The sequence below is a fragment of the Marmota marmota genome, unplaced genomic scaffold (genome assembly GCF_001458135.2).
Source record: "Marmota marmota marmota unplaced genomic scaffold, marMar, whole genome shotgun sequence".
NCBI classification, from domain to species: Eukaryota; Metazoa; Chordata; class Mammalia; order Rodentia; family Sciuridae; genus Marmota; species Marmota marmota.
The window spans coordinates 47882879-47904002 of record NW_025999900.1 but is presented as its reverse complement, the minus strand read 5'-3'; the positions used below and the strand labels follow the sequence as shown (position 1 = coordinate 47904002).

At 35.0% G+C, this 21124-nt stretch overlaps 1 protein-coding gene across 1 annotated transcript in view; it reads left to right on the top strand.

The window, feature by feature from the left end:
* Sel1l (SEL1L adaptor subunit of ERAD E3 ubiquitin ligase) overlaps positions 1-21124 on the top strand; it is a 57133-nt gene that overhangs the window by 28483 nt on the left and 7526 nt on the right. Inside the window, exons 7-19 of the mRNA XM_015494556.2 lie at positions 1365-1418; positions 1511-1570; positions 3271-3352; positions 3680-3834; positions 5635-5691; positions 7255-7323; positions 9066-9143; positions 10418-10480; positions 14125-14212; positions 14783-14931; positions 15648-15813; positions 16747-16821; positions 17562-17734. Of these exons, the coding sequence (XP_015350042.1) occupies positions 1365-1418; positions 1511-1570; positions 3271-3352; positions 3680-3834; positions 5635-5691; positions 7255-7323; positions 9066-9143; positions 10418-10480; positions 14125-14212; positions 14783-14931; positions 15648-15813; positions 16747-16821; positions 17562-17734 (1269 nt within the window). The remainder of the gene's footprint in view (positions 1-1364; positions 1419-1510; positions 1571-3270; positions 3353-3679; positions 3835-5634; positions 5692-7254; positions 7324-9065; positions 9144-10417; positions 10481-14124; positions 14213-14782; positions 14932-15647; positions 15814-16746; positions 16822-17561; positions 17735-21124) is intronic.

The window sequence follows — 21124 nt, the reverse complement described above, 5'->3', positions numbered from 1 at the left end:
TGACTCCTGGTCATAGGCTATTTCCATCCTGTAGTTTCACCATCAGGATCATGGGTTTCCAAGCCATCATGAAGGAGAAAGAGATGGGAGAATCTCTGGAATGCTTTTAAGGGCCAGTCCTAAAAATAGTTTCCATTCCTTCCTGCCATGTCCCAGGTCCTACCTAACTATACAAGAGTCTGGGAAATATAGAGAAGCTTATGGATTTTGATGAGCAGTAGCATTCCCTGCCGCACTTGCATTATAACTTTCATATCATGAAGGATGATCCATAGAAGGCAAAGAGTAGAACTTTACCAATGCATTGTGTTTGGTGGTTTTTCTTAGAAAATGGTAATATACTCTACCATTGCAGAGTGACCTTTCTCCATTGACCCTTTGCTGTCTTTTTATTCCTAGGATAGTTTTATCTTGGTAATCCCTTGTCCATGTTCATAGAATATCTCACTCCATAGAGAGAGATGTATGTTGATGTAACAACATGAACATTGTTTTGTCTTCATGATGGCTCTTCATGAAGATGAAGGAGAATCATATTTAACTGTGTTTGGCTTTGGTTTTCTAGTTAATATTTTATTAGATTGTCTTTAATATTCAGACTAAATTCTGACTTGTTTAAAGTTACATTGAATTGTGTCATTTAAAATCCTGAATACAAGCTGGACACAATGGTGCATGCCTGTAATCCCAGCATCTTGGGAGGCTGAGGCAGGAATGTTGTGAGTTCAAAGCCAGCTTCAGCAATAGCAAGGCACTAAGCAACTCAGTGAGACCCTGTCTCCAAGAAAAATACAAAATAGGGCTGGGGATGTGGCTAAGTGCCCCTGAGTTGAGTTCAATCTCCGGGGCACTCAGGAATGTCGCAAATTTAAAGCCAGCCTCAGCAATAGCAGGGCACTAAGCAACTCAGTGAGACCCTGTCTCCAAGTAAAATACAAAATAGGGCTGGGGATGTGGCTCAGGGGCACTCATCCTGTAGCTTCACCATTAGGATCATGGGTTTCCGAGCCATCCTGAAGGGGAAAGAGATGAGAAAAATCTCTGGAATGCTTTTAAGGGCCAGTCCTAAAAACATCCCCAGCCCTATTTTGTATTTTACTTGGAGACAGGGTCTCACTGAGTTGTTTACTGCCTTGCTATTGCTGAGGCTGGCTTTGAACTCACAATATTCCTGCCTCATTTTTAACCAAAAAAAAATCCTGAATACGTATCTGAGGCTCTTTAATTTCATTTTTATGAATACTTGCATTCAGTTTGTTTAGCATTTAAAGACTCTTGCATCTTTTCATAGTGCATAGAATTGTGTCTGTCTTGGATAAGTTTTCACCAAAAAAAGAATTCTTATTTTCACCATTTTATTTCAGGCTCTTGGCTTTCTCTATGCCTCTGGACTTGGTGTTAATTCAAGTCAGGCAAAGGTAACACTATTTAAACTTTATTGTATATTATAATTTGAAGTGAATAAACATATGCCTATGTTCAGCCAAGTGTTATTTTTGTTCTTTCATAGGCTCTTGTATATTATACATTCGGTGCTCTTGGCGGCAATCTAATAGCCCACATGGTTTTGGTAAGTAATGACTTCAGTAGAAGGCTAGTAGTGGTTTACAGTGGCCACAACTTTTCCATCCTTCAAGACTGAGATTTACTTACAACCGTATATTCTGTTAAACATCCTTCACTTTCTTGTTAATGAAGATAACAAATTTAATCTCCATATGGATGAAAATTTGTTTGAGTTGGAATTGTCAGAATAATTTTTAGATTGGTTTATTGTAGATTTTACATTTAATTTGACCAAGGATTTACTGTACAAAGAACAGTGTCCAATAAAAGACTTTAGAGTATCTCATTGTGTTACCAGAAAGCATTGGTCACTTAAATGACTTAGTGGTAAATATATAATCTTTACACCAAATTCTTTTTCTGCTAGGTGCTTAATCTGCCTTCAACTATAAACTGACTTTAAGTCATATGACTTCATTTTTTTTTTCTTTTTGTAGTTGTAGATGGACAGAATGCCTTTATTTTATTTGTATATGGTGCTAAGGATTGAACCCACTGCCTTAGGCAAGCGCTCTGACGCTGAGCTACACAGCCTCATCCCTCATATGACTTCTTACGCATGTTACTATGTTTCAAATGAATATCAGGTAACTCTTGCAGGAATGTAAAGGATTGAATTAGTGGAAATGAGATTGAAAGTAGGGAAAGGATCTAGAGACTTGGTCATTTATGGGATATGAGACTTAACAAAAAAGGAAAATGTAGTTTCCTAGCGAACTGGATAGATCCTAGATCATTTTACCTGTGTATTCAAAACTATTTTAACTGTTTATTGGGATTCCAAATATGAATAATGTATAGTGCTTACCCTGAACAAGCTTTTAATCTAAAAAGGGAGACATAAGGAGGCCATTACAGTACTCTACACTGAATGTGAGAGAACACTGGTATTGAAAGGGAACAGGATTTACAGAAATATTTCTGAGGAAAGAATCAAAGTGTTTTTGCTTTTATGGATTTTTTTTTTGAGTAACATTTGTATTAAATGAATGGAAGAAGCAAAAGGCCACCCATGCAGTGATGCAATAAATACAGAGGGATAACAACCAGAGAAAAAGTGGTATTTGCAAGGGAATGTAAGCACATAAGCTGTGCAGGAAAATGGGAATCATATAAAAAGGCTCTAAGTATGTCTAGGAGCTTCTAGTTCTATTATAGACCTAAACTGCTAAAGGAAATAAAGTGGAAAACAAAGGTGTTGCTCTAACTTTCTGAAACATTTCTAATTTCTATCATTTTTTTTTCATTTGTGTAGTCTATAGTAACATTTATTTCTCTAACAGTAGTTGAAAAGTTCCTTTCTGGTGAATTTTCAAGAAACATGAAACTAAATTTTCTGTATAGCAAATATATGTTAAATATTATAGAAACATTTAAAACATTAACTATATACATGTTATTATACAGTAATGCCCTAAGGATAATATTAAATAAGATTAAATTAGTTCTAAGAAATTTTCTCTTATGATTTAAGTGCACACATAAAGTTCATGGCATTTATTTTGATTGCTGTAGGGACTTTATTGCATAGTTGCTAAATAAAGGACCTTAGAACTTAAAACTGAGGATTAAATAAGATGGTAACGTACTTTGATCAAAAGACAGCAGAATTACACTCTGATTGTGCTTAGCTTTGTTTGTTCCAAGAAAAATGTCACTGAATCATTTGAAACTTCTGTCCTCTCACTTAAAGGTGTCTTTCAGGGTTACAGGTACTGGGCTGGCATTGGAGTCCTCCAGAGTTGTGAATCTGCACTGACCCATTATCGTCTTGTTGCAAATCATGGTAGCTATTTTTTTCCTTTCACCTTCCAGGAAAAAAAAATAAAATAAATTTAAATACATTTATTTTTATTGTAGTATTTGAAATTTCATGAATGGCTGTCTTAAGTAAATTCATTCTTAAACCTAGTTGATTGAGAAATATTTCTTAAGAATGTTGCTTTGGCTTCCACTTTTTAAATATTTTGTGGGGGAAATAGGTCTGATTTATTAATTGATGACTATTTTGTAATGTGTAGACCGCTATAGAAACAGTTTCTTTAAAATCATGTTTGGCAACTGGAATCCTTCTGACTTTCCTTTCTGTTCTTACTTTGTCCTCCTATTTCAGTTGCTAGTGATATCTCACTAACAGGAGGCTCTGTGGTACAGAGAATACGGCTACCTGATGAAGTAGAAAACCCAGGAATGAACAGTGGAATGTTAGAAGAAGATTTGATTCAGTATTACCAGTTCCTAGCTGAAAAAGGTGATGTACAAGCACAGGTATGTGTTTATACATCTCATGGAATATCTGATTAATATTTTAATATGGGGAGGAGGGGCAAGCATTTACTTCTATAAGTAGCATTCTCATCACTCCGAGCAGTTACTTGCTACATATTTGAGTCACATAAGGAACATTAAAAGAAATACTAAGGGTCCCACACTATGAAAAGATTTCATTTGGGTTTATCTAGGATGGGGCCTAGGCATTGATAGGTTCCTAAAAGCTGGCCATATGACTTGCCCCATGCCCCACAGTGGGAAATCACTGCTTGAATGGAGCAGCATTGACCCTGATGATGAGACGTTTATTGGAATCAATAAGAACAAACACTGTCAGTTTCCCTAAACAAGAAGTCTCCAGAAGCTCTGTAGACCTATTTACTATTTGTTTATGCTTCATGGGGGTTTTATTTATTTATTTATTTGTCAGTGAACCTTTAATTTATTCATTTATTTATTTATATGTGGTGCTGAGAATTGAACCCAGTGCCTCACACATGCCAGGCAAGTGCTCTATCACTGAGCCACAACCAAGCCCTCATGGTTTATTTTGTTGATAGTAAAATAAAAAGAACTTCAACATCTATCTTTTATCTATTACAGTTGTAGTTATTTCTGATTTAGAACATATAGAAATAAGTAGTAGATGCTTATTAAGAATAATTAGTTAAGGCTAATGGAAGGAAGTCTTAAGTTGCTTAAGTTGTTAAAAAAAGGAAAAAAAAAAAAACTATAGTGAAAAGTAGATCCAAATCTTAGTTCATGGAAATTGTTATAAAATTATCTTGTCTGATTAAGCATCTTTCTTTAAAAATGATATATTTTAGCTTAAATTTTCTGTTATATTTACTTTATCTTTATTTTCCATGTTTCCTTATGTCTGTTTTCTTTCCCTCTTGGTTTGAGTGTTGTTTGCTGTTGTATCTCTTCCCCTCCACTAGCATGGTACTTGGACATCCTTTGGGCACTCTTCCAGTGGGTACCCAGAGATTGTAACTTGCATCCTGATAAGCACTTTTAACCATTGCTAGTACACCACCAAATCCTTATAGCACTCTGTGTTTATATTATATATATTTTTAAATTCACAAGGTATTGTTTTATACAGTTCATATCAATTTAAATGTATTCGTACATTTGCCTTTTCATTGTATTTTATTTATTATTGTATCTCTGCACTTCACAGATATTTGCTCTACTTAGCTGGAAATCATCCTTTATTGCCTTTATAGCATGTTCACTGGGGATAAAATTAAGTTTTAATCTGTCTGCAAATACCTTTATTTCACTCGCACTTCAGAAGGATGCTTTGTAATTTAAAGAGTAACTTTTAGCTCTTAGAAAATTTAGGTTGATAATTAATATTTAAATAGCAAATTAGATAATGATGTGAATTATTAGATAATTATATTTTTTATTGATTTTACAGTAATATCAGGATTTAAGACTAAATGTGTAGTTTTTTGTTTTGTTTTCTTTTGGTTTTTTTGTACTAGGGATTGAACCCAGGGATGCTCTACCACTGAGCTACACCCTCAGTTCATATATTTATTTATTTATTTGTTTATTTTGAGGCAGGGTCTCAATAAATTGCCTTAAACTTGAAAATCTTCCTGCCTCAGCCTCCCATTAGCTGGGATTACAGGTGTGCGCTGCTATGCCCAGCTTAAATGTCTAGTTTTTTGAGTTAGGAACAGAAGCTTTTTAATCACCAAGTAGTTTCTGGTTGGTCTGATGTCGATAAATTATATGCTAGTTGCTACCACCTGCTTTTGCCTTGTTTTCACTGATTTTCAGGTTGGTCTGGGACAACTGCATCTGCATGGAGGGCGTGGAGTAGAACAAAATCATCAGGTAACTACCCTGTTCCTGTGGCTTTACACCTCACCTTGTAGCAAGAAATCATGCTCCAGAAGTATTTTTTGCTAGTCAGTGCCAATATCAAGCTTGTGTCATTTAAATACGTATCATAAATAAGCTTTCAGGATCTACCTAATCCCTGAGGAAGCAAAAGAATAAAAATGTAAATATGCCTCAGTAGCTATGGGAGTGGAGATAAGATTGCTTGTAGAGAATGTAAAATAAGAACGGAGTAAAAAATGAGCCCTGAAAAATTTAAATGTTTAAAAGGTCAACTGATAGGGGCTGGAGCTGGAGCTCAATGGCAGAGTACTTGCCTAGCACATCTGAGGCACTAGGTTCAATTCTTAGCATCACAAAAAAATAAATAAATGAAGTAAAATCATTCTGTCCATCTACAATTACAAAAAAAAATTTAAGTCAGCTGATAGAATAAAAATCAACAAAGAAGACTTAGATGGCACAGGTAGAGAGTTAGGAAGAAAACCAGGAGAGTGGCATCTTGTAAGCCAAGCTAAAGGAGTATTTCAAAACAGGAAGGAGAATGTGTGGACTATGTCAAATGCTACAAAGAGGTGGAATAAGATGAGGGGAAATTTTTATTGGTAATAATATGAAGATCATTGGTGGCTTGATAGGCTTTCTTTCTGAAGTACTATGGATGGAAGGCAATTAAAACTGATTGTAGAATGGATTAGAGTGCCTATAGACAGTTAATTTGAGAAGCTTGGCTATGAAGCAAAATGGCTACCAGGAGAAAAATTGGAGACCTGAAAGATGCATCTTATGTGTTTGGGGTTGATTTGAAGGGGAAAGGATCAGAAAGAGGGTTAGAGTAAATCAGCAAGAGAGAGAAGGAATAATCAGTGCTACAAGGTCCTTGACAAAGATGGACAGTATAGTTGACAGTGGTGATGAGGGATTTGTACGGATGCCAGTATGTTTAGTTATAATTTTAGGTAGAATCCGGAATTTTTCTCTAAATAGTACAAAAAGAAATTATATTTCTTTAAAGAACTATGAAAATACACTCCATACCTTGTAAAGACCTCTTAGTTTCCCTTTATTCCAGGTTACCAGTAGTGAGGTAGATAAATAAGTGAGCTTCAGTCAGGTGTTTTTAGGTAGGCTATTTACAAACATTACCAGTAAATAACACAAGTCTTCTTGGGTCTGAAGTTTAAGGAACATAAGAAATTTCTTGTAGCTATAACTATTAAAGATAAATAGTACCTTTTTTTTTTTTTAATTTTTTATTGTTGGTTGTTCAAAACATTACAAATTTCTTGACATATCATATTCCACACTTTGATTCAAGTGGGTTATGAACTCCCACCTTCACCCAAGATAAATAGTACCTTGATGTAGCTATCAGGTGAAATAAAACTTCTGGATGCACAGATTTTCATTTTGATATATTGAAAACTAGATGTTCTTGCTCTTAAAGCCACTGTGATATAACAAATTTTGTTTGTTTTAGTGTTCCTGAAATAATATGCTTTGGCTAAAATAGATTCTATTAAAAACTAATTATTTTCATAAATTCTTATCTCACAGAGAGCATTTGACTACTTCAATTTAGCAGCTAATGCTGGCAATTCACATGCTATGGCCTTCTTGGGAAAGGTACTGTACATTCTGTGAATGTGTTATGTAACAGTAAGAGGTATTTGCATAGTAAACACATACTATATTTAGGAGCTACTATTTACCAAAAATAAATTGGAAATAAATTCTCCAATATAAATAAATAAACTGTCCAGTGCTGAGGGTATTGTATCTTAAGATAAGTGCTATTCTGAGGCCTTTTCTTAGGCAGCCTAAACATCCTGTATCATTTGTTCATCAGTATGTTAATTCCATGTTGAAATTAGCTATCATTATCAGAGCACCTACTTTATGTTTCTTATGTGCAACAATAGGGAATTTATCCTTTATCCATACATTTTTGCTAAGACCATCACAGTTTCCTGTTGGCCTTCATGCTGAATAGAGACAGAGTTTGTTGGAATTTATCTGCAGGCCTTTTGATTATCTTAAGTATGACAGTCATGACCCACCTGTCAATTGAGTTCTTTTTTTTCAGCAAGGCAACATTTTTATCTAAAGACTTAATAATTGATTCCATGTCATGAGTTGTTTCAAAACTTTTATTATTTTGAAAATTAACACACTATAAACTAATGGGTATTTTCAGTGGAACCAAATCTAAAGTAAGGAAGTTCAGATAGACTATATCACAAAGACTTTTACAGATAGGAAGATCTCAGCAGCCACATGATCACAACTAGTTAATTGAGGCCTGGAAAGTTTACATTTAAATATTCCAACATTGTAGCATAGAAATTGGTATTTCTCCAACTGTTTTTGTTAGGCATTTAAGAACTTGTCACTCTCTAGCCCTTTTGGCTCTTGCTCTGAATTACTAATTAACCCTTTCTCAAAAAAGGAAAAAAAAGATCCTTTATTTGTTATTTTCTTAATGTTTACATGGATAAAAAACATCCTTGGCCATTCTGTTTTCCTTTCTCTTGGCTTTTTATTCTGTTCCATATATGATTTTTAATGGTTAGTGTGTTAAAACTTTTTAAATAACCTTCTAGTTATTTCTTGAATGCTGAACAAAGACCCATCATTTAGTTTATCCACGGGAAAGCAATGGGTGAGGAAAGGGAGGAGTAGACACTATTGACAATCTCCTTGTCCTTGTTCAGTCACTCATCTTATCCCAAAGGTTCAGCTTCCCTGAGTAGAATGAGAAGGAAGATTCACCTAAACGTTAAAGATTTCTTATCTTGAGATGGATCTTTGAGCAGATGTTATATATTCATGTTCATAGATAAATCATAAATTTGATATGACACCAAATATACAAAAATATTAAAATGTTAGCACGTAAGAGTTTGCATTTAATTCTAATATCTTATAGGGGATTCTAAACTTTGTGAAGAGATTTTATGTGACCTGATAGAAACCAAAGTGAGATAAGAGAAAATTATAATTGAGAGAGGGTGTTTTAGTCAGCTTTTTCACCACTGTGACTAAAAGACCCACCAGAACAATTGTAGAGAAGGAAAGGTTTCAAAGCAGAGAGAGAGAGTCTTCATTCTCCAGATACAAAATATATGCCCCATAGCCAAGCCCCCAATGAACCACTTCCTCCAGCCACACCCCATCTGCCTCCAGTTACCATTCAAGTTAATCCCATTAGGGATTAGTTCACAGATTAGGTTAAGGCTATAACCCGATAATTTCTTCTCCAAACCTTCTTGCATTGTCTCACATGTGAGATTTTGGGGAGACACTTTACATACAAACCATAACAGAGGGTTATAGCTCTAAATAAAAACTGGGGTATGTTTTTCCAGATGTATTCAGAAGGAAGTGATATTGTACCTCAGAGTAATGAGACAGCTCTTCACTACTTTAAGAAAGCTGCTGACATGGTAAGATTTAATGATTTTTGTTTTAAAATGTGTGCTATATTGTTAATGTTTAATAAATAAGTTTATTATATTGAAGGATTAATTATAAATATTCATGCCATAAGTTGATTAAAAGTGCCTATGTCAGTATAATTCATGTGAATGTATTAACTAGACAAAGCCTTCCCAATAAGAAGTAATTTTTAATATTTTAAATTTAACTAGATTGTTAAATATTAATTCTATTTAAATTTCTTTGAGAAGTTTTCCTGATCAGGGAAATCTTGATTTTTCACAGTGGAATTGGGAATTATATAATCTACCTTATTTGTACTGCAACTTGAAGTTTAAAAACTTACATAATTGGATTCATTTGATAATCATAATACATAGATTAAGCTTTCTTTAACCCAAGGAAAATTGCACATGAATACCTGAGACCCTGGGTGCCTCTGGCATGCATATTTCCTTCTCTGTCAACTGCATGTCACTCTACTAGATGTCAGTTGAGTGCTTCCCAGAGGAGCACTGTGACTCCTTTTTTAAGATGTCTTTTATTGCTGTAGGTTCTGGGTGGATTCCAGATTATTGTCCTTTGAGTCTCAAAATCATGATTAAGTTAGTTCCATGACATTCTACTGAATTTTGTCACCTGATAGTATTATTGTTATGATATGATATTCTTTCTTTTTGTGGTGCTGGGGATTGAATTCAGGGCCTTGTGTATACTAGGCAAGTGCTCTACCACTCAGCTACATCCCCAGTATTATATGACTGTTAACTCTACCCTATGACATCATCCTTCTTTATGGGATAAAAGGTTAGTGATGAAAAACTACCACAAACATGTGACCTTTTAGCTGGATGCAGTGGCACATGCCTATAATCCCAGTGGCTCATGAGGCTGAGATAGGAGGTTTGCGAGTTCAAAGCCAGCCTCAGCAGTGGTGAGGCACTAAGCAACACAGACCATGTCTCCAAATAAAATACAAAATAGTGCTGGAGATGTGGCTCAGTGGTCGAGTGTCCCTGAGTTCAATCCCCAGTACCCAAAAAAAAAAGTGACCTTTTAATTCTAAATGATTTTTTCCTTTGTAAGCAAATTATTAATAGTCCCCAAATATCTAAAAGTCAGCCTTATGATTAGTCTGATGAGAGGGAGAAAGATTGTTTCGAAATGAAAACTGTTAAGACATGTTTTGAATGCGCTTGAAAATAATTTATTTTGTAGTTATTTATTCTTGCCTATTTTTAGTGAATTCTTTTTGCTTTTGTCTGATTTCTCTTCTTTGCAGGGCAACCCAGTTGGACAGAGTGGTCTTGGAATGGCCTATCTCTATGGGAGAGGTGTTCAAGTTGTAAGTGTTCTATCTGGCATTCTGATTTTAATAAGCAGTCAGCTGATAAAGGAAGTATTTCTTAACTAGCCCAGTCAGCCCATGTGAGACTGTTCCATGGTAACCAGATATCAGCCTCCTTTTCTTTTTGTTGCTGAATTTGGCTCACACCTCAGCTTGACTATCTTCAGAGCATGGCTTCATCTCTGACACTGTCTTAAGGGGCGAAGTGTTTCATTCTTCATCGCTGCTCTCTACCCTACTCACTTTTCCCATTTCTGCAGGACTTAGGCCTCCCCCTTATCATTTTCTTTACTTAAATCTAAGAAAATGCTCAAGTCTCTTGTTTTGGAGAGGGAAAACTCCTCATTCTGCCTTTTGCTCCTTCTACCTACCACCTCTCCTCTGCAAACAATGAATTTTACTAAACTACTATCATTCACTCTTCAGTCTTTTTGATTTATTTCTGGTTTTTAATTTGAATTAGTTTCTCTATTGATTGACTATTCTTTTAGTGTAGTTCCTTCCTTTGCTGGTTTTCACTTTTATTTTTCATTTCTTCTTCATGAAATATCTTTATTGAGTATGTTTTGTAATGCAGACTTTCTAGTTGTGATTTCTTTTAACTTTTGTTCATCATAAAAGGTTTTTATTTCATCATCAATTCTGAAGTTTAATTTTGCTGGGTATAGTATTCTAGACTGGCATCCATTTTCTTTTAGAGCTTAGTATATATTATTCCAAGACCTCCTATCTTTGAGGGTCTGGGTTGAGAGATCAGCTGAGATCTGAATTGGTTTACTTCTAAACATTATGTGTTGTTTTTCTCTGGCAGCCTTTAAAATTCTATCCTTATTCAGTGTGTTAGGCATTTTCATAATAATGTGCCTTGGTGTGAGTCTGTTGTGATTTTGTATATTTGTGGTCCTAAGCCTCCTGTATTTGATTTTCTATTTCCTTCTTTAGGTTTGGGAAATTTTCTGATATTATTTCATTGAAGAGATTGTGCATTCCTTTCATTTACACCTCTGAGTCTTTATCCCAATAAATGTTAAATTTGGTCTTTTTAGTTTATCCTGTATTTCTTATAAGTTCTGTTCATGGTCTCTTAACATGTTTTCTCCATGATCAAATTTGTTTTCAACATTGTATATTTTGTCTTCATTGCCTGAAACTCTGTCTGTTGGTGAGATATCCAACTGAATTTTTTTTTTTTTTTTTTTTTTTTTTTTTTTTGGTACTGGGAATTGAACTCGGGCACTCTACCACTGAGCCACATTCCCAGCCCTATTTTGTATTTTATTTAGAGCCAGGGTCTCACTGAGTTACTTAGTGCCTTGCTGCTTTGAACTCAAAATCCTCCTATCTCAGCCTCCTGAGCCACTGGGATTACAGGCATGTGCCACCGCACCCTGCTCAATTGAATCGTTACATTACATTTATTGATTTCTCCCTTTTGAGGATTCTACTTGATTTTTTTGTTTTTCTTTTTTTTTTTTTTTCAGAATCTCTCTTTACTGAAGTGATCTTTGACTTCCTATGTTTTCCCTCTGATTTCACTCTTTATACTGTATTTTACTTCACAAATCAGTTTAATTATGTACATTCTAAACTCATGCTCTGTCTTTTCTTCCACTGTGGTGTCTATGAATTCTATTATTGGAATATCTTGGTTTGTTTGAGGCAGTTTGTTCCCTTGCTTTTTCATGTTGTTCATGTGTCTACCCATCTAACAGTGTGGATCTGAGGCAGTCAGGTTTCTACCCTGTGGACTTACAGTGTACCTGAAGTTTTCCAGTACCTCAATGTTTAGGGGGAGACAAGTAATAACAACAACCAATGCAAACAATATACAACATTAAACCAAATAATTCCTAATATGACATCTACAATGTTAATTATCACAATAAATAGAAATGATATGATCAGTTTTATTACCTACAATAAAAACAGCAAGTTTGCAAAATGGTTTACAGTTTCAAATGGTGGACAAGAGAACAGAAGTGATATAGGATGTGATGATTATTAGGGAGGAAGAGAGAAGATAAAAGTGAAAAATAAAGGACAAGTGAAAGAGAACAATAGAGATTGGCTGTTAGTAGAAGAAAAGAGAGAATCAAGGGAAATAGGTAAGAAAATATATAAAGTAAAAATATTTTTAAAAATAAAAGAATACAACACTTAAATACACTAATCAAACATCCTAGTTCTCAAAGAACTAATCCATGGAAAACAACTGGCTTCACAAATGCTAGAAATGAGAAGAAAATCCGAATATGTATAAATGTCCATGTACCATAAATGTCACAAAACAGATGAAAGAAAAAAGAAAAAAATCTTGATGAAAAGTTAAGAATTCTTTCCACTGGAATTGAAAAGATTCTCACCTTTTCTTCTCAGCAGTTTTAGGTGGGGTCATCTGGACCGCCATGCTCCACCCTCTGGATTGCTGGAGTGAGAGGGGTAATCCCATAAGTAAAATCCTGGAGGCAGGTTTTAGGTTTACGTGGGCTTAAGGCTCTTTGCAGAGTGCCAGTTGGTCTGGAGATTTTTAAATCAACACACCTCCAACGCCCAGTACGTGCTGCTCCACACTGAAGACTGTACCCCAAGGAATCTCCCCTGGTTCCACTCATGTGGTGTGAGTGTGCGAACCCCACATTTTCAAACAGTCTATCCTGCCAAATAGATGAGTCTCTCCCAGCCTGTCCTACAAGCAGCAGAATGGAGGGGTAGGGGTAGAGGTGCGTGGGTTTCCACAATCTGTTGTCCCCTGTGTAAACCTCTTTCCACATTTGATGTTCTCCTGTTCACTGAAGCACCCTTTATGATGTGCAGTGTGTTTACTGGGCCTGTATTTTGAGCCAAACTCAGGTTTGCCAGGTATTGGCTTACTTAGCTGCTGGCCCCCATGCCTCAGCTGCAAAATGTTTCCTTCCTTTATCCTCCACACACTGTCTGGAGAGATGGCGTCTTCTTTACCACCCAAGGATATTGTGCAACATACCTGTGGAGCAGTGTCCTTGATCTTTAAATGCTCCGTACCCAGACATGCCTCAGACCTCCCAAAAATGTAGGTTTCTTTAATTCTCTTATCCCTCCACTTTGCTCACAGTGGGACCACTCTGGCTGGTGTTTTTGGCCCAACCATGGCAGCAGCTCTGCTTCTGGAGATTTCTGTCTTATTTTATTATATCCAACATCTGCTTTGAACATCCAGTTTTCCAGTAAAGTACCTCCACCCCCTGCTTTTTTTTTTTTTTTTTTTTTTTTTGGTTCACCCATCTTGCAGAGAAGCTGCCCATCTGCTTTATTGGTTTCACGTCACAGAGGAGCCAGGAAAGCAACCTCCTGTATCAAGAGTGATTATTTCTTACTTCCTGGTCTGGCATTCTTCTAGTATTCATGCTTTCTGAGAGCAAATATACAAATGTTTCACAAAAACTCTATTTGTTTCTCTTTACAGTCCTAAATCTTAATCCCTCTGTGACTTGAAGTATCTATTTATTATTTAAAAAAAAAAAATTAGAAGGTCTTCCTTTTAATGACTCTTCAAAGTTAGTTTTTTTTTTTTATTTGCTCATTCCTTACAATAAATGAATCACCTATATTCTGAGTGTATCAGCCTTTTGAGCTTTTTTATAATTTGACATCTTTTTCTGCAGAATTATGATCTGGCACTGAAGTATTTCCAGAAAGCTGCTGAACAAGGCTGGGTGGATGGGCAACTGCAACTTGGTTCTATGTACTATAGTAAGTCGGAACATTGAAATTTATCATGAATACACCAAGATCTAAACTAACCTATTTTTCACTAGATGGCAGTATGATATGGAAATGGGAACTACACAATTCTGGCTAATTAATGTTCTCCCAATTTAATTATTTGTGCATTTTATTTTTCATTGTAAAATTATTTTAATCAATATTAATCTATATTAACCAGGTTCACATATTTATATTTAGAAAATATAAATATTTATAAATATAATAATAAGGTATATTAATAATATAATAAATATTTATATTTAGCAAATATGTGATTCTGGTTAATATAGATTAATATATATTAACATATGACCCTTTTTTTGGTACTGGGGGTTGAACCCAGGGGTGCTTATTAACCACTGAGCCACATCCCCAGCCCCTTCCCCTTCTTGCTGAGTTGCTTAGTTTTCACTAAGTTGCTAAGCTGTCTTTGAACCCATGATCTTCCTGAACATAGGACTTTCATTAGAGTTTATTCTTAATAGGGAAGGCTTCTCTGACACTTTAACTAAATCTTATTTAAGGGTCTTTCATGTGATTTTTTTTTTCTTACAGATGGCATTGGAGTCAAGAGGGATTATAAACAGGCCTTGAAATACTTTAATTTAGCTTCTCAAGGAGGCCACATCCTGGCTTTCTATAACCTAGCACAGATGCATGCCAGCGGCACAGGTGTAATGCGATCATGTCACACTGCAGTGGAGGTAAGGGATTTTCTAACAATTTGTATGGAGGAAATTATTGGCCCAATAGGAAGGCCTACCATTTTAGTTCTTGTTTCCCTTGCATGATTTTTTTCCTACAATACAAAAAGACTCAGCCTATTAGCATTGATATACTGAGGGAAGACCCTGGGGATCCATGTGTAACTATTGTATCTATTTAGTTTGTCTGTTCTCATTAACATCAGTGTTTGTAAGAGCAGATGTTAGTGTGTGGTATCTCTCACCTCAAATAGCATCTGATAGCATCAGAAAAAAGGAGTATTGTTGAATAAATACTCCAAAGGGGAATGCTAATATCTCTTAATTGGAAATTTTCCTCTTCAGCGCTCTGAAATGCTATGAAACTTCAGAGTGACATTGATAAATGCTTAGCAAAGTTTCTAAATCTTTCTGTGCTTTAGTGTCTTCACTTGTAAAAGAGGGCTTCTAAAAGGACTTACCTCATAGGATGGCCCTTCATCAACCTCTTAGGAGGAATAAGTATGTTAATATCCATAGTATATGTAAATCATTAGAACATCACCTGTTCAGAGTAATGGTATATAATGTTCTTATTGTTATAAGCCTGTTTTTCTCTTAAGGGTAGATGAAAGTGAGGTACTAGAGATTCAAAGAGCAAATTTAACAATCAGTTGTAGTCAGGGTACATCAGTTATTTTTTGGCATGTTATTTTTCTTCTTTCCTCTTCTCCTAGTTGTTTAAGAATGTATGTGAACGAGGCCGTTGGTCTGAGAGGCTTATGATTGCCTATAACAGCTATAAAGATGGTGACTACAATGCTGCAGTGGTCCAGTACCTCCTGCTGGCTGAACAAGGCTATGAAGTGGCACAAAGCAATGCAGCCTTCATTCTTGATCAGAGTAAGGTTAATTTTACTCCTGCCTCAGGCCTAACTGCATTCAATATCTTCTTAAAATAAAGCAAGTAATAAAACACTGGATTTTCCCAACATTAGATCCCCAGAACTGGCTCAGTAATTAATCTCATTACCTGTATTATAAAATAGAACATGTTTCAGGAAGTTTTGACATCCTGAATTCACTGGCTTATTTGAACTCAGTGTGTTTATTCCAATACTTATTTAATCTAGTACGTATTGTTGTGGGGAGGTTGCTCAGAAAACACACCAATTCCCAGTTTTGTTCAAATTGAAGAGTCTTAGCCAGCCGGCCGCCAACTGACCCCCACAGGACCTAATACTGTCTGTGTAAGGAACAGCCCTGAGCCTGAGCATTTTAGGATGTTTAAAGGCAAAAACCACATCCAGGTTTATGTAGGTGCAAGCAAGCAGGTACAGAAGCTGAATTATGCAGTTAGCAAGACAATGCAATGGGTACATTGATATTTCCCATGAGACTTTCCAGGTTGGCATAACAGCAAGCAAGCAAAAGGGAAGTGGGTCAAAATGACCCTAGTTCAGTACAAGTTAGAGAATGGTTACTAAAGTCTAGACAATCACAATCTCTGACAATCAATCTCTGGTACATTGCCCAAGAAAAATGGAAACCAAAGAGAACAATTTTACATTGTATAAGAATTGCTACTTTGTGTTGCCAAGTATGTTATGCTAGGTAACTCTTAATGGGTACAGAGGCGGGGCTTTCCCATTGGGGAAGCATTTCTTACATGATATGGACTCTCAGGATAAAATGGAGTCTGTTTGGTCATTGCCCATATAGCCTGGCCCATAACACTTATCATGCTCTGTGTATTCACCCTAGTTGCAAATGAAGCATGAACATCTAGTGCCTTTCCTTAAATGCCTGATTCGTATTTCACTTCTTGTTCTGTAGGAGAGGCAACCATTGTTGGTGAGAATGAAACTTATCCCAGAGCTTTACTACACTGGAACAGGGCTGCCTCTCAAGGTAAGTGATAAATTCTAGGGCATACGTTTCACCCAGTGACTTCTCTATTGATTTTCATCTCCCATGAACATTAAATCAGGTCATTCATCACCTTAAAATTAAGCAGAGATACTAACTATGGCTTCACTTATTTGCATCATGATCAGTATTTATTCTCAATAGTAGTTCTAGTGCCAGGATTTGTAAATGGAATTGTAAAGTCTCTGTATTGGACATTTCCATCCTGTGGTTCACTTTTTGGTTTCTAATTTTAGGCTAGTTTATTGTATAAAATGAGATTTGAATAAAATTCATAATAGAATATCATCCTGAAACTCATAGAGACTCTAACTTTTCCCCACTCTTTTTCTTTTGAATATTTGTTTCTCACACATAAATCTGCTCAAAATTATCTGCCTATTTCTTCTCCAGGCCTAAACAATGGTCATGCTAAGCCATTTTTAGAATTTAAATGACAGGATAAAATAGGGCATGAAGATTTAAGAGGAGTATTAGTGAAATAGAATACTAGCCAACTTGTTTCACCTCTCCCTATTACAAAACATTGTACAGAAAAGCTGCACTTCTAGCTTAAATTTTTACTGACTTGATAGCTTGACTAAGGGCTTTTTTCCACAGTTTGTATACTACAAATTAAAATTCTTTGTCTTATATAAGCATGTTAATGAAGGAGAAATAAATTGATCTGTCTTAAAGATACTTTTATTTATTGGCAGTTTTACATTTAACTTTTGTTTAAGGATATACCGTGGCTAGAATTAAGCTTGGAGACTACCATTTCTATGGATTTGGCACGGATGTAGATTACGAGACTGCATTTATTCATTATCGTCTAGCTTCTGAGCAGCAACACAGTGCACAAGCTATGTTTAATCTGGGATATATGCATGAGAAAGGACTAGGCATTAAACAGGTGAGTGGCTTCAAAACATGTTTGAGTAATATAATTATGATAAGGGGAAACACCTGTATTTGTTGGACACTAGGCTTTCTGTGAAATTCCATCAGATTTTAGGCTAATAAGTTATGAGACCGATTTCTAATATTTCAGAAGACTGCCTTTGACACTCTCATCTTCCAGCATACACATATTAAGACCTATACTGTTATATTTAGAATATTAAATAAAAGGTGGATTCATGACACACAAATCAGTGCTGCCTGGGTTATCACTCCTTGTTCAAAAAACTCTGTCTTTAATCAAATTCTGTTGTTTCTAAATTATTTTGAAATGAATTAAAATTTTTCCTACTGGTAAAATTACTGCTGCTTCTTACACCTTTCTAGTGAAATCTAACACTCTCTAGAACTATGGTATTAGCATTTTTGTCTATATCCTCTCAAAAGGACTTTGAAAAACTATACTTCTTATATGTTTTTTAAGTTTGCTTTTAAATGTTTCTTAAGTTTCAAAAGGGTATAAATTACAGCCATTTTAAATATTAAAATAAATACTCTTGAAATAAAATAAATTCTTGACTATCCAGTAGACTCTAGATTTCAGAATAGATACCCAGTGATCCCAGTGTTGATTTTTTTTAAAAAATATACAAGCAAGTTCTTTAATTACAAATTATATTTTTCTTATCTCCCTAAATGTATATTTTTAGTCCTTGCTTTCATATATAGAATTACATACTAATGTTATATTTTTAGTGATTTGGTCTTTAACTGGTTACCTTGTCGTCATACATATCTGAAATAGTATATAAATTTATTTTTAATTTTATTTTGTATGATCTGGGTTAAGAAAATTTGTAAGATGTTACTAGTCACAGTTGACTAGTTAATAATCTGTTATTAATCAAATCAATAAAATAATTATAAAATTTTACTCTTTTGAGTGTTTTTTAAATCAGTTTACATATAATTGAGACTAGCACTAATTCTTTTTATTTTTCTAAATGTTAATATTTTAAAGTTATCTTAATATTTACCTTGTTTACATAAATAAGTCTATAGGAATGGGAACCATTTTATTATAACAGAGTCACTTAATTCTTTAAACTGCTTTCAAGTGGTATACCAAAAATCAGAGTGATCTCTGATTAAAAATTATTTTTTTGCTCTATCCATGACAGCTTTGATTAGGAACCCCCTTCATTAATGTTGAAAGGAAAGAATTAGAAACCAGAGACTGGCAAAAAAGAATGTGTTTCCTGATCCCTGGAGCCATTCATTTTCTTGGTTTTTTAAAAGAGTACTGAAAAAGCTTTGCCAAGATTTATAAAATGATTTTATTATACCCTTACTCTGTCACATAGGGGTATTTTGTTGACCTAATGTCTTTAAGGATTGAGGGAAAGTTGTTAATTTCATTTTGCTAAGTTATCTTAATATTACAATTTAATTACTATTAAACATTTAAATGTAGTATTATCAGAACACTGGAGTGCAGACTCAGTGCTTTGTTTCCAGAAGATCTGTTCCATGCAACACATCAGAGAAGCCTCTCTGCCTTGTTAGCAGTCAACCTAGTCATACCTGGTTTTTATCAGAAAAACAGACTTAATTTTTTTAATTCAAATAAAGTTTGCTATGTGTTTAATGACTAATATAAAGATCACATATAAATCATGCTTTTGTGGGATATATTTAGCAATAATCTGTTTTTATAATAGATTATAAAACAGGAAAATTATCATACTCTTCTCAGTTAAATTTCTAATATGATATATAGCTAATATTATAAATTCATATGAATAAAGAATATATATTCTTGTTTGAGGCTGTAGCTCAGTGGTAGAGTGCTTGCCTGGCACCTGTGAGGCACTGAGTTGATCTATAACACCACATAAAAATAAATAAACAAATAAATAAAATAAATGTAAAAAAAAAAAAAGGAATATATATCCCTTCAGTGAGAGTGAGGGAAGGGAACTTAGGTTCAGATTTTGATAATAACTAGCCTATACAAAACTCATAATAATTCCATTACTTTTTGTAACATCAAAATTATGTTTTCCTATTTTTTATCTTTTTTTAAAATGAAAGAAATATCCATATTGCTAAGTGTTAATCAGTCCAGCAAGTAGTATAGCTAGGAAAATGTTCAGTATTAAATAATGAATTAGCTACAGCTAGAAAAAAAATAAAGTTTAAATTATTCTACTGAATCATCCTCAGAGTCTATGTTATTACATAAAGTTTGATCTGTTATCTTGAAAAATACAAGCAGTCTAAAAAAATTTTTCACGTTTTGTTTGGGTTTTGGAGATCCACCCCAGGGCCTCATGCAAGCTAAGCATGAGCTTTGCCTCAGAATTACACCCCCACCCCTGAGTTCATTTTTTTTTGTTTTTGGGGGGATACCAGGGATTGAATTCAAGGGTACTCGATCACTGAGCCACATCCCAACCCTATTTTTGTATTTTATTTAGAAACAGGGTCTCACTGAGTTGCTTAGTGCCTCACTTTTACTGAGGCTGGCTTTGAACTTATGATCCTCCTGCCTCAGCCCTCTGAGCCACTAGGATTACAAGCGTGCACCACCGCGCCTGGCTAGTTACTATATATTTTTTTAAATCAGAGGCACTAACCATAGTGTTACTATTATTTGAAGGTAGTGTTCTTTTTAACTAATGACACACCCCAGGACAAGAATAAGAACAGCTAAAGGTAAATGCTTATATTTAAATATATGAGAGGGGAATTATTTTTCATATATAGCCTTTCTTTCCTCCATCTCATGAAATTCTTTCCTAAGAGTTTGGTAGTTTTTGACAATAGTCAGGGTATGGAAAAGGTTAGATTTTTTTGAAGTGCAAAATATCACAACTCCCACTATCCCCTTTTCCTATATATCTAAATTCTCAACACTGCATCCTGGGTCAAAATTAATATTGATATGTTTTACCCTTCACAGAAATATGTCTAAAACAAGATGCCCTGCAATGGGTTCATAATTAGTCCATGTAGGAGCCTTCTCTAAAACCAGTATTTCAGGATTTCTCTTTATGTGGTGACCCTGAAGTTTTTATGCCACTGGGCAGAGCACATGAGAAAGAGGTGAGGTAGGAGAAGGGTGTGCCTTTCTTTGCAAAGTGGAGAGAGGTTGCCATACACACAGGCCAATTCCCAAGCATGTACTTGATCAGAGATAGCCCATATGTCAGTACAGGAACTTAAAAAATAGAGGTCTTGGGGCTGGGGTTGTGGCTTAGCAGTAGAGCACTCGCCTAGCATGTGCAGGGCCCAGGGTTCGATCCTCAGCACCACATAAAAATAAATAAAATAAAGATATTGTGTCCAACTACAACTAAAAAAAAATAAATATTAAAAAAAAAAAAAAAAAAAAAAAAAA